The sequence below is a fragment of the Parasteatoda tepidariorum genome, chromosome 8, assembly GCF_043381705.1.
Source record: "Parasteatoda tepidariorum isolate YZ-2023 chromosome 8, CAS_Ptep_4.0, whole genome shotgun sequence".
NCBI classification, from domain to species: Eukaryota; Metazoa; Arthropoda; class Arachnida; order Araneae; family Theridiidae; genus Parasteatoda; species Parasteatoda tepidariorum.
Genome location: NC_092211.1, coordinates 52353979 through 52367376, shown reverse-complemented (window position 1 = coordinate 52367376; position 13398 = coordinate 52353979). Strand labels below are relative to the sequence as shown.

Sequence of the window (13398 nt, the reverse complement as noted above, 5' to 3'; positions counted from 1 at the left end):
TCAAGTGGAATCCGATACTTATTGAATGCACATTCTTATTAAACTAAGCATAGTACATATGTAGTTCCATCAATTTCCTTAACTGCCTGTTAACGTTATGAAAAGTTTTGTAGCTCTTTTTTTTTGTACAGAGAACTGAAAGAAAATAATTTGATTTCTTTCAGATTTTTTTAAACTAAATTATTTTTAGAGGTCAGCAAAACCATAGGAGAAATAATTTAAATTTATTAAGTTAAATGAATTTTCAGGATTTTTCATTTTAATGCCTTTACTTTATGCAGCGTCTATTAAAACTATTTATTTTGTCATTTTACTTTCATCAAATGTGTATGTTTTGTTTGGATTTCAACTTCTAAGTTTAGTCCTACTCTCACATCTGATATTTATTTATCACATCTTTCATCAATTTCGCAGGCATGACTAAAAACCTATTTATCGATTTTTTTTTTATGATTTCAAACTTTTTAACAACATAATTTAATATTATACAAAACATAATCATTAAGTTTATGATTCTTTCTCATATTACCTGTTACGGGAGCACTCGGTATGTTTTGATATTCCCATACAACTTTAATGGATGATGATGTGGCATAGTGATTCTTTATAACAGGAGGCAATGGTCTGTCTAAGAATGAACAAAAAGTTTCATCATATTTCCTAACTATTAAGTATAAATTTATTTATCACTTAAATCTATACCGAATCAAAATAAATATGTAAATGCATGCATATCTAGTATCTATTCATTATTTTAAAAATTCTGGAAAGTTAAGCAAACTGTGTTTCAATATAAATAATGAATAAAGTAAAGCACGCGCTCTCTCTTTACATTTAAACTATTTGCATTTTTTGTGGCATGTTAATTTCCTGCTCAATCCTGCGTTAACTTGATGGATACTTTAATGGTGCTGAATAAAACATTTTAAGTAAAATGGCGTAACAGAAAAAAAAACAAAAATCATAGTGTCGTTCACACTGATATGCTTAAAGGGAGTCGATAGGGCATATACTAATAATTTTAAAATCCTTCCTTTTTATCTGCCTTTTCTAAGCATCTAACTAAGATATTCCTTCCCTTTGTTTCCCAGAATATTTACATGCACATGTTTACACTACGATAACTTTTAACACATATCTTTTTTTTAAATTTTGAGCTGAGAACATTTAATTTCTTAAAAAGTTTCATAAAAATTCTTTCATAACTTAAAGAATATTCCTGTTTAAATTGTAACATTATCGTAGCTTACAACTGATATAATCTCAAGGTGGTTGCTGACTTTCACCGGTGAATGTCAACAAACACCAAATACGTAGGTGAAAGATCGAATATTTCATTGCATTCTTGTACTTTCGGACCCTCACCGGTGTATGTCAACAATCACATAGTCGCTTTGGTGAATGTCCGAAATATTTGTTATATCCAATTTTATATTAATTTATTCGCTGATACTATTATATTTATCTGATATATTTATATTTATTCTGTATTTTAATACTTACTGACGATAGATTAGAAGAAACATCAGTGTTTGGAGTATCGGGCAAATATATACCGGGCAATGGCACTTAACCTTAAAAAAACATCTGTGTAGGGTATACTGGGCAAATGCATACCGGACAGTGTCACTTAACCTTAAAAAAACATTAGTGTAGGGTAAACCGGGCAAAAGTATACCGGGCAAATGTAAATGAATGGCCCGATACTCCAAACACTGATGTTTCTTCTGACCTATCGTTAGTAAGTATTAAAATATCGAATAAATGTAATTATATCCACGAATAAATTCATATCAAATCGAATGAAATAGATATTTCGGACATTCACCAAAGCGACTACGTGAATGTTTACATTCACCGGTGAATGTCGACATTTTCAAGACTTCGGTCATTCACCGTAACATATATATATATATATATATATGTATCATATAAATGCCCTACCGACTCCAGTTAAAGACAGCAGGCATTGATAAAATATATTATGTAAAAATACAGCAAGGGATAGAAATTTCAAAACAAATGGGCCAAAGGATTCTTTTTAGCAACTTCATGTCGTGAATGATTCCCTGATCATAAGTCTCACTTATTCTGCACTGTAAAAGAATAAGAAATAAAGAAAGAAATATAAAAAAGTAAAGTCAAAATAAATAAAGATAAATAAAAAGTATAAAAAATTAAATTAAAAAAAAATTGTAAAATATTAAAAATAATAAAAAATTTTAAAAATTTCAAAATGAATATATAATAAATATAATATAAATATAAAATAAAATAAATAATATTGTGTCAAAATAGCTCCGAAACGAATAACAGTCTAATATCAAAACGCCATGTATTCAATAGAAACAGCATATATTCATTTTCTAGATAGTTTTAATAGTGATGTGGAGGAAGAAGCATGTTTCTGACACATATTTTATTTTATTTTATTTTAACATGTTCGTTAGCTCTCGGCAAAATATGAAACAAGGAACTCTGGGTTTACGGTAGAATTCTCTAACAACCATAGGTTGATATAGGAAGCTTTATATAGAGGCCGCCTCAACGATGCGTCATTGAATATTAATTTTCAACATCAATGGTACAAAGGATTGCAATTTGGAATATCTGATATCTATAGCTTAGTCAAAATATCGGATATATATTTAATTTCTTACTTATAACATCTAAAAAAACTTTTCAGCGAATGGAACGTTAACTGAATTTATGCTGTTTCAATTTTGAATAGACTGTTTTGAATGACAAATAGACTATTATTTGTATCGGAGCTATTTTGACATTTTTTACAGTGCACTCATCCATTGCAACTCTAAGTGATGCATGGCATTCTGAATTCCAGTCAATGCTTTTCCTCTAAGATGACCACGGCAGACATAAGCTGCGTCACCTTGCAAAGTAGACCATAATATTTCTAGAAAACTGAATTTCAAAGGGTATAAAGACCTTATATATACTATGAAACATTATATCTGAAGCAGTATATTCATTATAAAACGTTATATTTGAAAAAAACTTTTAAGCAAGAGGAATTTCCATCAAGATGTGTCATTCTGGCTACCACTATATAAAACTTCCCAACTCTCAGCAATTGGGCGTATAACTATGGTACTTAGAGTATCCCACTACACGAACCTGAAGGTCCCTGGTTCGTCTCATGCCGGCAGCTCAGGCAAATTTCTCTTACACATTATTCCCTCCATACCTCTTGAGAGTATGCATGCATTTTGCACAGAAATGAGTATAAGCTTCGAATTTGCTTCCACACATTTTTTATTTACATCGTGTCTATCATGACCTAAGTAAATCATTAGGTTATTGTCCACGTTTTGTAATGGTTACAAAAAGAAAATGCAGCAGATCACAATGGACAAGTAAGTCTCCCTTTTTTATCTCCACTTTGTTATTACTATGTTTAACGATATTATTATGCATTTGTAATTACGATGTAAGTAATAATCTGCGACTTTAATGAACTATTTTAATGAGACAAATTTTCCATTACTTTTTCTTATTCGGTTTTGTCTTGATTTGTACAAACTATTTTAAAAGAGTCGACAACCACGGTATGCAAAATTATCTATTTTTTCCTATTTTATCTTTTATTCAATGGTGTGGCTTTTCTGAAGGAATTTGCAGTTATTTTTTAATATTTTACTGTAACTAAAATCTTGCTGAATATGCTTATGATCATTTCCCATTAAGTTCATAACCAATATCAAGCACCCATATATGATTTAAATTTTTCGTTTTGAAAATCAATTTAAACCAAGCGATTTCTAAGGTGAACTGTAATGTATTTTATAGTCACTTTCAAATTATGTTTTAACAACTGTAACAATACAAAAGACTATAGTAATTAATTGAATTTTTTTACAATGGAACAGAATTAAAAAAAATACAGTACACTCTCAATATCTAGAACTTCTTTACCTCGAATACATTGTTATGCCAAAAAAATATTTTTCCCTTGGCAATGATGTTAATTTGATTTCCCCTACATGATGTTAATTTGAATTCCTACGTCGAAAAGTTTCTTCTCAAAATCTTGTTATGTAAATATTTTTCCAAATAGAAAATGAATTTTTTTAGAAAAATCATAATGCAAGTTTATTGTAAACCAATTATTTTCTTAATAATGCGTAATTATTTTTGTCTTAATTTTAAAAATAAAATTATCATTACCGTATTTCGACTTATAATCAATAATCATTACATTCATAGTATTTATTAGTAGTTATTTTTATGTAGTTGTTTTCACCACTGATAACAGAAAGGCTCCTGTGTGCTGACAGGCAGTGTGTCCCCTGATGAAGTAATGTCCTGCTATCACACATACCTTTAAATTTTTATGGTTTTTGTTTTATGCTGGAGTTGTTTTTCTGAATTTTTAAAATAGTTATTTTTATGGTTTCGTTACTCTACTTTTTAGAGTACTCTCATGGAATATATTTTTCTACTTTTTAGAACATATTTAGTTCTGAACTTGCTACCTCGAAATTTTCTTAGCGTCCCTCCCACTGTATTACTTTTAAAGTATACTGTGTTATCGAAAGTATACTGTATTACTTTGAAATCTTCAATAATAAACAACGTAAATTAATTACTCACCAAATTCTAGAGTTCTTGCTTTAACACTTTCTGATGGGGGACTTGCACCTTTCTTGTTAAATGATTGAACAATAAAGTGATACTCTTCCTTCCGATTTAAATTATTTACTTCACAAAAATGATCTATTTCAGTCCGCAGATTATCTACAGGTATAAACGTGAATGGCTCAGAGCTTGATGAAAGCTTATATCCAACGTAAAATCCTTCAACGTGAGCCTCGTCTTCTATAGCTGCCGGTAACTGTTAGTGATAAATAAATACTCATAAGAAATAATTATGTACATGTTGTTCAAACACCAAATAAAAATGTCCATATATTTCATTTTAATTCAGCAAAAAAATGGTTTCTTATTGAACATAATATGTTTATTTTAACTGAAACAACGGCTTTTTTTATATCAAAACAATTTTTTACTGCGCATATAGAAAAAAAATGGTAAAATGACATTTCTGGTTTTAAAAAAAATATTGATAAAGAAAACCAAAATATACGGTATTTTCCATTCATATAGTAACAGTTGACAGGAAATACTGGTTTTCAAAATTATCGTTCTTATTATCGCACATTTAGCAAAAACTACGAAACTAAAATGCGAATTAGATCGAAAAAATGGGTTTATGTCATGATCTATAGCATCATGATAAAATTACCAAACTTTACCACATTTACCAAATTTTATCACAGATCAAAATTAATTATTACTTTTACCAAAGAAAAGAGATAAAATAAAAGCCAAGGAGGTAAATTTTACCATACTCTGATAATTTTGACATTATTTTTTCCTCAGTGCGGCAAAAAAAATTGGATCGCTTGATGTTCATTAATTATTGCCTCGATGAGTTTTATAAATTTATTCTGTGGTATGCTGCTCATTTGCGATTGCATAAATGAGCATCGCAAAAATATACTGTCTTAGGTTGTACCTTTATTATTACATAAATTAGTATTATAAAAATATCCCGTCGTACATTGTTCATTAATGATTGTATAAATGAGTATTATAAAAATTTCTCACAGTATGATATTCATAAAAGATTGCATAAATGAGCACTATTAAAATATCCCATCGTATGATCATCATTCATGATTGCATAAATAAGTACTATTAAAATTTCCTGTTGTATGATATACATTAATGACAGCGGAAATGAGTATTATAAATATACTCCATCCTATGATGTCATTAATGATTGCTTAAATATGTCTTATAAAACATGAATGGGGAAATAAAAGAGATGATATATGAGAAGATTAGAAATAAATTATGAAGTTAAAACAGGACAATTAAAAGAAAAAAAAGTAGGAATCTGCATACCACAAAGCAAAGTTTCATGAATAACTTTTAATAATATTTAGGACATTGTAAAATATCTCAAACTCTTTTATTTACCCCAAAAAATATCAAAATGTACTTAATTCTGCAATAGTTATCAAACAGCGATTTTGCGTAATATATTTATTAAAAATATAAATATCATTAATTACTAATAAAAAGTAGATGATCGTTTTGTTAACTGCAAAAAATTACTTAGTTCACTTAAGTGATTCTTCTTACAATGGAAAGTAGAATTAAGACACATAACTACCGTATATCCCAGCTAGTAAGTCGAGGTCGCAAACCCACAAAATTTTACGAAAATCAGGAGGTTAACTTAAGCACCCATAATAAAGTCTTTAATTTATTGATCATGAATTATTGATGCATTGAAAACAATGAGATAGATATGAATAAATCTGAATAAATTTACCTCTTTAGAAAACTGTCTTTAAAATGTTGTATACAAATCATTCTAGTTATTTTTCCTCTCATACTTACTTTACATGTAAACATATCACTTGTAAATATATCAAGGTTACGGTAATTGTGATTTAATCTATTGCCATAACGAATATACAAACCAATAATGTGAAACGGGATATGACGTATATATGTTGTCTCCGGATCATCCTCAGAGATGTCTCTGAGATCATCACCAATAGTCCATTGTGCAGCTCTAGTGGGACGTAAATAAAAGTACCGTATCGTACAATATATTATAAAAAATCAAATTAAATGAATGAAATGTGCCCTTTGCAAGAATATTTATTTCCCCATTATTGCTTTAAATCAAATTTAGTACGATACAATTTCAAGGAAATTAAAATATTTCAAATATAAAGTCTCAAACAGGATGCATTTAAATTCATTTTTTATGTATTTCAAAGATAGCATAATAGATGTGTTTCTGTTGACCAATATATTAGCAGTGTCATATGTGTTCCCAGAATTTTGTGAAAATAAAATTTTTATAGATATTTATCTATAACAAAACTTTCCATCAAATAAAAAAATAATTAGTTTAAAATAAATAAGTAATAAAGCAATCAAAGGAGATCTGAGCAATGAATAAAGGATAATAAAATCAGTAGTAAAATATTTTTTTTTAAAAAAAAGATAGCAAATACAAGAATTATGAGATTTTTAAAAAAATGAATGAATCTTGTTATGAAGGGAATGATGGAACGAATAATTTATAAACATCAAGAATAAAAGTGTTAATAAGAAATTGAATGAGTATATAAAGGACGAAAAATTAATATTATTAATATTATTAAGTAGAAAATGCGTAAACATAAGAATTGCCCCTCGTATATGTAAAAGAATAAAATGTGGAAAAGAAAAAAATATGAAAACGAATAAATTAGTAAATTATTAAATGCAGTAATAAAGGTAGGTATAGGTAAACGGTTATCATTTCATTCGCTTAAATATTAATATTTCTTTCATGATGTCACTAAAATTTTACGGTTTAATAGTATTTAATAGTTTAAAAGTGTACTTACCTGCCACGATACGTTTACGCTTCTCGATGACGTGCCAATGGCTTTTACTAAACGGGGTGGTACTCTGGGAGCTATGAAATTAAAAATAATAGGTCCATGAATGTATGAATTTATAGATAAATTAATTATAAAAATACTTAAAAAACATGCTTAACAATAAAATATTTTCTTAACTAAAAAGTTTTTAAAAAAATTTCCAGATTTTATGCAAAATTCATTTGGAAAATATTTGTGATTACATAATATTAAAAAACATGACAATGTTTTAACTAAGCACTTGAAAAGCTAGTTAAAATAATTTCAAAAACGCATATTTTTTTTTTACAAGAACTTGAGTAAAAGTATAAACTCTTTACTAAATCCTATTGGAATTTATTAAATCTTATTGGACGCTCAATTTCGCTGTAGTGACCGGGAAGTATTTATCCTTAAACGATTAAAAATTTTATCAAAATAATAAAAAAGTAATGCCACTTTTTATCATGCAATTCTAATAGAATTCAAATTTTTGCTATAATTTCAGACAATACTGATACCTGGTGCTACTAAGGCCACCGGTATATTTTTTGTACACTTATCATTAAACCGAGGTAGCATTCANTTAACTAAGCACTTGAAAAGCTAGTTAAAATAATTTCAAAAACGCATTTTTTTTTACATGAACTTGAGTAAAAGTATAAAGTCTTTACTAAATCCTATTGGAATTTATTAAATCTTATTGGAAGCTCAATTTCGCTGCAGTGACCGGGAAGTATTTATCCTTAAACGATTAAAAATTTTATCAAAATAATAAAAAAGTAATGCCACTTTTTATCATGCAATTCTAATAGAATTCAAATTTTTGCTATAATTTCAGACAATACTGATACCTGGTGCTACTAAGGCCACCGGTATATTTTTTGTACACTTATCATTAAACCGAGGTAGCATTCAAACCATTTAAAAACATTTTTTTTTGCTTTTCAGCTATCTTATAGGGGAAGTGTTACAGACAATATCAACCTTCATCTATGAAAAAGTACCCCAGCATAGAGTCGAGTTAACATGTCTTATATACAAGTGAATTGTAATCGAATAACTGTAGTCATAGACACGCCACAGTACTCCCCCACAAGAATTTTATTTGGGAAAGAATTCAGTGAATGGATACAGCTAGTTGATTCATTGCTGTTTTCTTAGTGAGAAGTTGGTAGAGCTGTATTAAGATCACCTGTCATGATTGCTCCTTAGTTACAGTCGAGTCTAGCGATCGAGTTTACATGCATCGTTGTGTGTGATTGAGACTGAGTAGCAACAGCGTGATGAGGACAATGTCCCAGTCACAACTCGCAAGTCAACTGTTAAATGTGTACCATCTATCGCTGGGCGTGATCAAATCGATGTGGGCGTTTCTGTAAAGTTAGGCGTGATCATATCACGTCCGAGGGTCACCAATGTGGGAAAAGTGTTACAGACAATGTCAACCTTCGTCCATGAAAAGATATTAACATAGAGTTGAGTTAACATGTTTTATATACTAGGGAATTGGAATTGAATAATAGTAGGGGTAGACACGCCACATATCCCATTATTAACTGGCATAAGGCAAATAATTAATGTTTATTACTGGTCGCAGCTAAGTCATATTGCAATGCAACTTAACTCCTTAAGACCTGGTGATCTTGGCAACTTAACGACCCACACGAATCACTTGGGGACACAGAAGGGTGCACGGGTAATTGTGATTGGGAAGGGATACCGTTTGACAGTATGTCTACTGAATCATCAAAAGTCAGAACGAAGGGTAATTAAGATTTTCACGTTTTATTTGGAAACATGTCCTCTGCAGTCATACACAAACACAAAATCATTTTTATTTGTCACAGATTTGTGGTTGAAATATTATTTTTACATCTCGTTCATTATGAAATCAAACTTTTTTTACATGTATAAATAAAGCTAAACAACGCAAATTAAGTATTAATAATGTCACTAAAGCAGATACACAGGCAGACTAAGCAATCTGATTGGAATCACAGCGATGGCTGGTCGAAACAAATTTCGACCCGGCTCGTACCGTCAGCAGTGCTGACGTAAAATAACCTCAGTGGTAGACGGATCATGGGTTGGAGTTTCCTTGCCATCAGGCTAATCGGAGATTTTCGTGGTTTTTTTCACTTCCTGTAAGGAGTTAGTTCCATCAAAAAGTCCTTCACGATGGCAAAAATCTTCCAATATTTGATCCAGGAGTTCCCTTGTCTTCTGGATTGGGTTCAAAATTATAAGGCTACGGAGTGGAACATTAGTAATCGTAAACCCAAAATTGGGTCGGTTGTTCAACGATGGTAATAAAATAAAATATGCGTAAACAAACAGTATAACTGATGAAATTAAAATTTCATAATGGATCTCTAAAACTAATATGCTTGAATTGACAGAAGTCTTACATTGAAAATTGACCTAATTCATCCCAGAAGATAGTATATAATTTTGTTATTATACGTCGATTTTGTCTACCTACATGTTTTAAATTGTCGTTCAGTTTCTATTCTTTAAAGAAAGCGAATATTTTAGGATTTTTCACGTGAAGCTTTATATAATTCAACATTCTTTCCCTTATAAGCAAGCTAGAAACGGAGGAGAACTTTGATCGTGATGTGTCAACGGCATATGCCAAAAATTGTTGAATGTATAAAAGTTTCTTAACTATATGCAACTAATGATTTAACATAGCTAAGTGTCTAAACTTTTCTCCAAAATTGATTAAGTACGGATACATAATTGTTAAAACGATTAACATATTATTAATTTGGTATACCTACGTTCTTCCAATGTCGTTACAGCCATTTCAGCACCAAATTGACTTTCGCCGATTAAATTTAAACACTTTACTCTAAAGAAATATTTCGTTTTCGGCTTCAAACCCCTTACTGTAATTGTTGTTTCAGTTCCTGTCACACTCAGAGGACCACCAGATGTTTGACCTAAAAAAATATGCTTTTAATTAAGTGGAGAAAAATGCTTTTAATAAAAACAATAACTAAATACTTCAGAGCGAAATATATTAATAAATATATTTCATAAAGTATTCTTAAACCAAAAAAACGGCTTTAATTATGTTTAAGTAAGTATTATAAATGCTTACATATGTTACATAATATAACATATAACATATACATATAACAAACATATAACATATTATATATATGTTATAATAAAACATATTATAACATGCTACGTATTATAAATATGTTACATTTCATACAGTTAAAAGAAAATTTCTTCCCTATACTTTTTTCAACTAACGATCAATACACTGGTCTATAAAGTACCGCTAACCGTAATGAGCTGTTAATTCGAACAATATTAGAATAAATTCGATTGTAAAAATCATTTTCCAATTTCTACTGGGGAAGCAAATTTCAAACAATATCGCAATAATGAAAAAAAAGTTAATATGTTTTAAAAATTTTGCAATTATATTTTACTGAATAAAATTTCTTTTTAAATGCACTTTCATTTACATTAACATTATTATTAAAAATAGACTTGTATATTCTATTTTTTTCTAACTTATCGAAATAAATTAGAACAGTTGTTTTCATTATTTTACCACCGGTGTCAGATTCGTGAAATTACTATATTCAACTCCGTAACCTTGTCATTTCAAAAATGACCTAAAAAACTTAATTCGCTTCGTGTTTACATCTTGCTCACCGTATTGCAAAGAACTTTTTGGAGTTAAACTGACCTGCATTTGAGTTATTGAGTTATGGACAAAAATCATGAACATCTACAACGATTAGCCCAACACTGCCCACCCTTACATCCTAAAATGTGGATTGTGAGGGTATTTTGCTTAAGTACCAGACGAAGCATAGTTGCTAACGGAATTCGAAACTAGATCATCTCAGTCGGAAGCAAGCACTCTCGATCACCTGCATTTCTCTAGCTTAAACTATATAGTTATTTGAAAGAATAACCAAAAATCAAAAACTTAACTCCGCAGATCTATTACACTGTTCACTTTTTTACGCAATTTTAAAAGCTAACACTGTATTTAAGAGTACAATTTATTTTTATTCAGTTTGGTAGCTATTTAGACATTACTAACTGGAGAAAAATTGCAAGGAATAGAGCAGAAAGGGCAAAGGTTCTAGAGAAGGCTCTGGCTCAGAAAGGGCTGTCATGCCAATAAAAGAAGAAGTGGAAGATATTTAGACGTGGTGAAAAAATGCATGATATGAAAATATTATGATAATGTAGGAATATTTAAAAACTGTCTAATCGCTTCAATCTTCGAACTGAAATTACGGCTAATCACGCATACCTCCTAAGCTTAAAGTCCTTCTTTTTTTTTTAAATCACTGACCAATCATATTCTCACCATTGCAGACCACAAGTTTGCAAAAGCAAAATTTAAAAAAATGGAAAACGCCATACAAGGCAAAAAAATTATTGCCGGTACTAAATCTTGTTTTTTTTTTTTGTTTTTTTGTTACTGATACATGACAATTTTAGGGAAAGATTTTATTTCTGACCAAAATGAAATATTCAGAAATGTTTTGCTAAAAGTTCATCAGGTCCTATTAAAATATTATCTTTTCAAGATTGTAAATCTGAAATTTTATTAAAGGGACTATACTAAAACTCATATTAAGCTGTAAAAATTTCTGAATCAAATTACGGAAAAAAGTACCAGAACTCAAGGTGACGATACTTCTTAACGCGACATCTATCTTTACCGGAACATGCTACGGAACAAATAATTTGATAAACTATAATTTTTACTATAATAATTACCATAAAACCACTGAGTCACTCTAATTAGATTACTTTTATTGAATAATTTACGGTATAATTTGCACGGTAAAAATAAACTTTACAGTAAAATGAATTTCATGAATAAATCATCCGAAGTGTCGGTATATTATACATTTAATTTGATCTGGAATTTCTCAACAGTGTATTAGACAGGAAAACTATTTTTGAATATTATTTTCCAAATATAATCTCAGAGATTTTTTTAAGAGCAAAGACAAATCTCTAAATACTTTTGTTTTCGTAGTCACTGCTTATTTTTAGCAGAATTTGTTAAATAACTTTGCCAATCACCATTTTTTATCTAAATAAAAGTTTGTTCAATGAATTTAAGTATTTTTATCATAAACAAAAAATATCTATTTATTATCTATTGATTAATCTTCAGAACATTATTTGATGAGTTTTCAGAATTTTTATTTCTCTTCAACTCAAGTTGAAACAATATTACGAAATAGTTACATTTCCATATTTAAGAATTTTAATTCACATTTCAATCTGAATCCTTCAATTTGTCACTAAAAAGCAATTTGAAAAATGAAATGCAATAATTATGAAACAACTTTAAAGGTATATCTTTTCGAGGCAAATTACACTAGAGAAAAAAATTTTTGTTGCATTTATACTTGATCTTACCTAATTCAGGCGTGGAGATTTCAACCCTCAAATGAGTTTTGCTTCTAAAGCTACAGCATATTTTAAAGACATTTTAGTCTATTTTTGTTGAAAACTAAATGCTTAAAAACTTTATATACAGCAGAGTTCGCATAAATGCCGCGAAAAACTTCTAGGGAAGTTTGGACACATCACGTGGATTGGAAATGATTAGGAACTCATGCGCAGATATATTGTCGTACGCGGCTTGGGGCACTTTCCTATTATGACCTGTTCAAAAACACTTAACAAAACACCCTTTGCAGCGTATTATGATATTCCTATGCAATGTTAATTCTGATGATATGCCCTAACTACCATAGAAGTTTGCTGCAGCATTTATTAGATCTCCTGTTGTAAGCTAGTAGATTTCGACTGAAAATGAAGTAAAAACGTTGCTTGGAGATAAAAATTGATGGTAGATTTGAAATCAACCATATAAAAATATTAAAAATCTATTAAAAAATTTCCTACAACAGAAAGTGAAAAACAAAATTCTCCAGCATTA

The 13398-nt window shown here is 29.5% G+C and overlaps 1 protein-coding gene across 2 annotated transcripts in view; it reads right to left on the bottom strand.

Annotated features, from left to right (window-relative positions):
• Positions 1-13398, bottom strand: part of LOC107444219 (cell adhesion molecule Dscam1) — a 112530-nt gene that overhangs the window by 19291 nt on the left and 79841 nt on the right. For both annotated transcript variants that reach the window (XM_071184000.1, XM_071184001.1), the window contains exons 15-18: positions 10238-10399; positions 7437-7507; positions 4612-4852; positions 530-628 (exon numbers count right to left, since the gene is read on the bottom strand). In XM_071184000.1, the coding sequence (XP_071040101.1) occupies positions 530-628; positions 4612-4852; positions 7437-7507; positions 10238-10399 (573 nt within the window). The remainder of the gene's footprint in view (positions 1-529; positions 629-4611; positions 4853-7436; positions 7508-10237; positions 10400-13398) is intronic.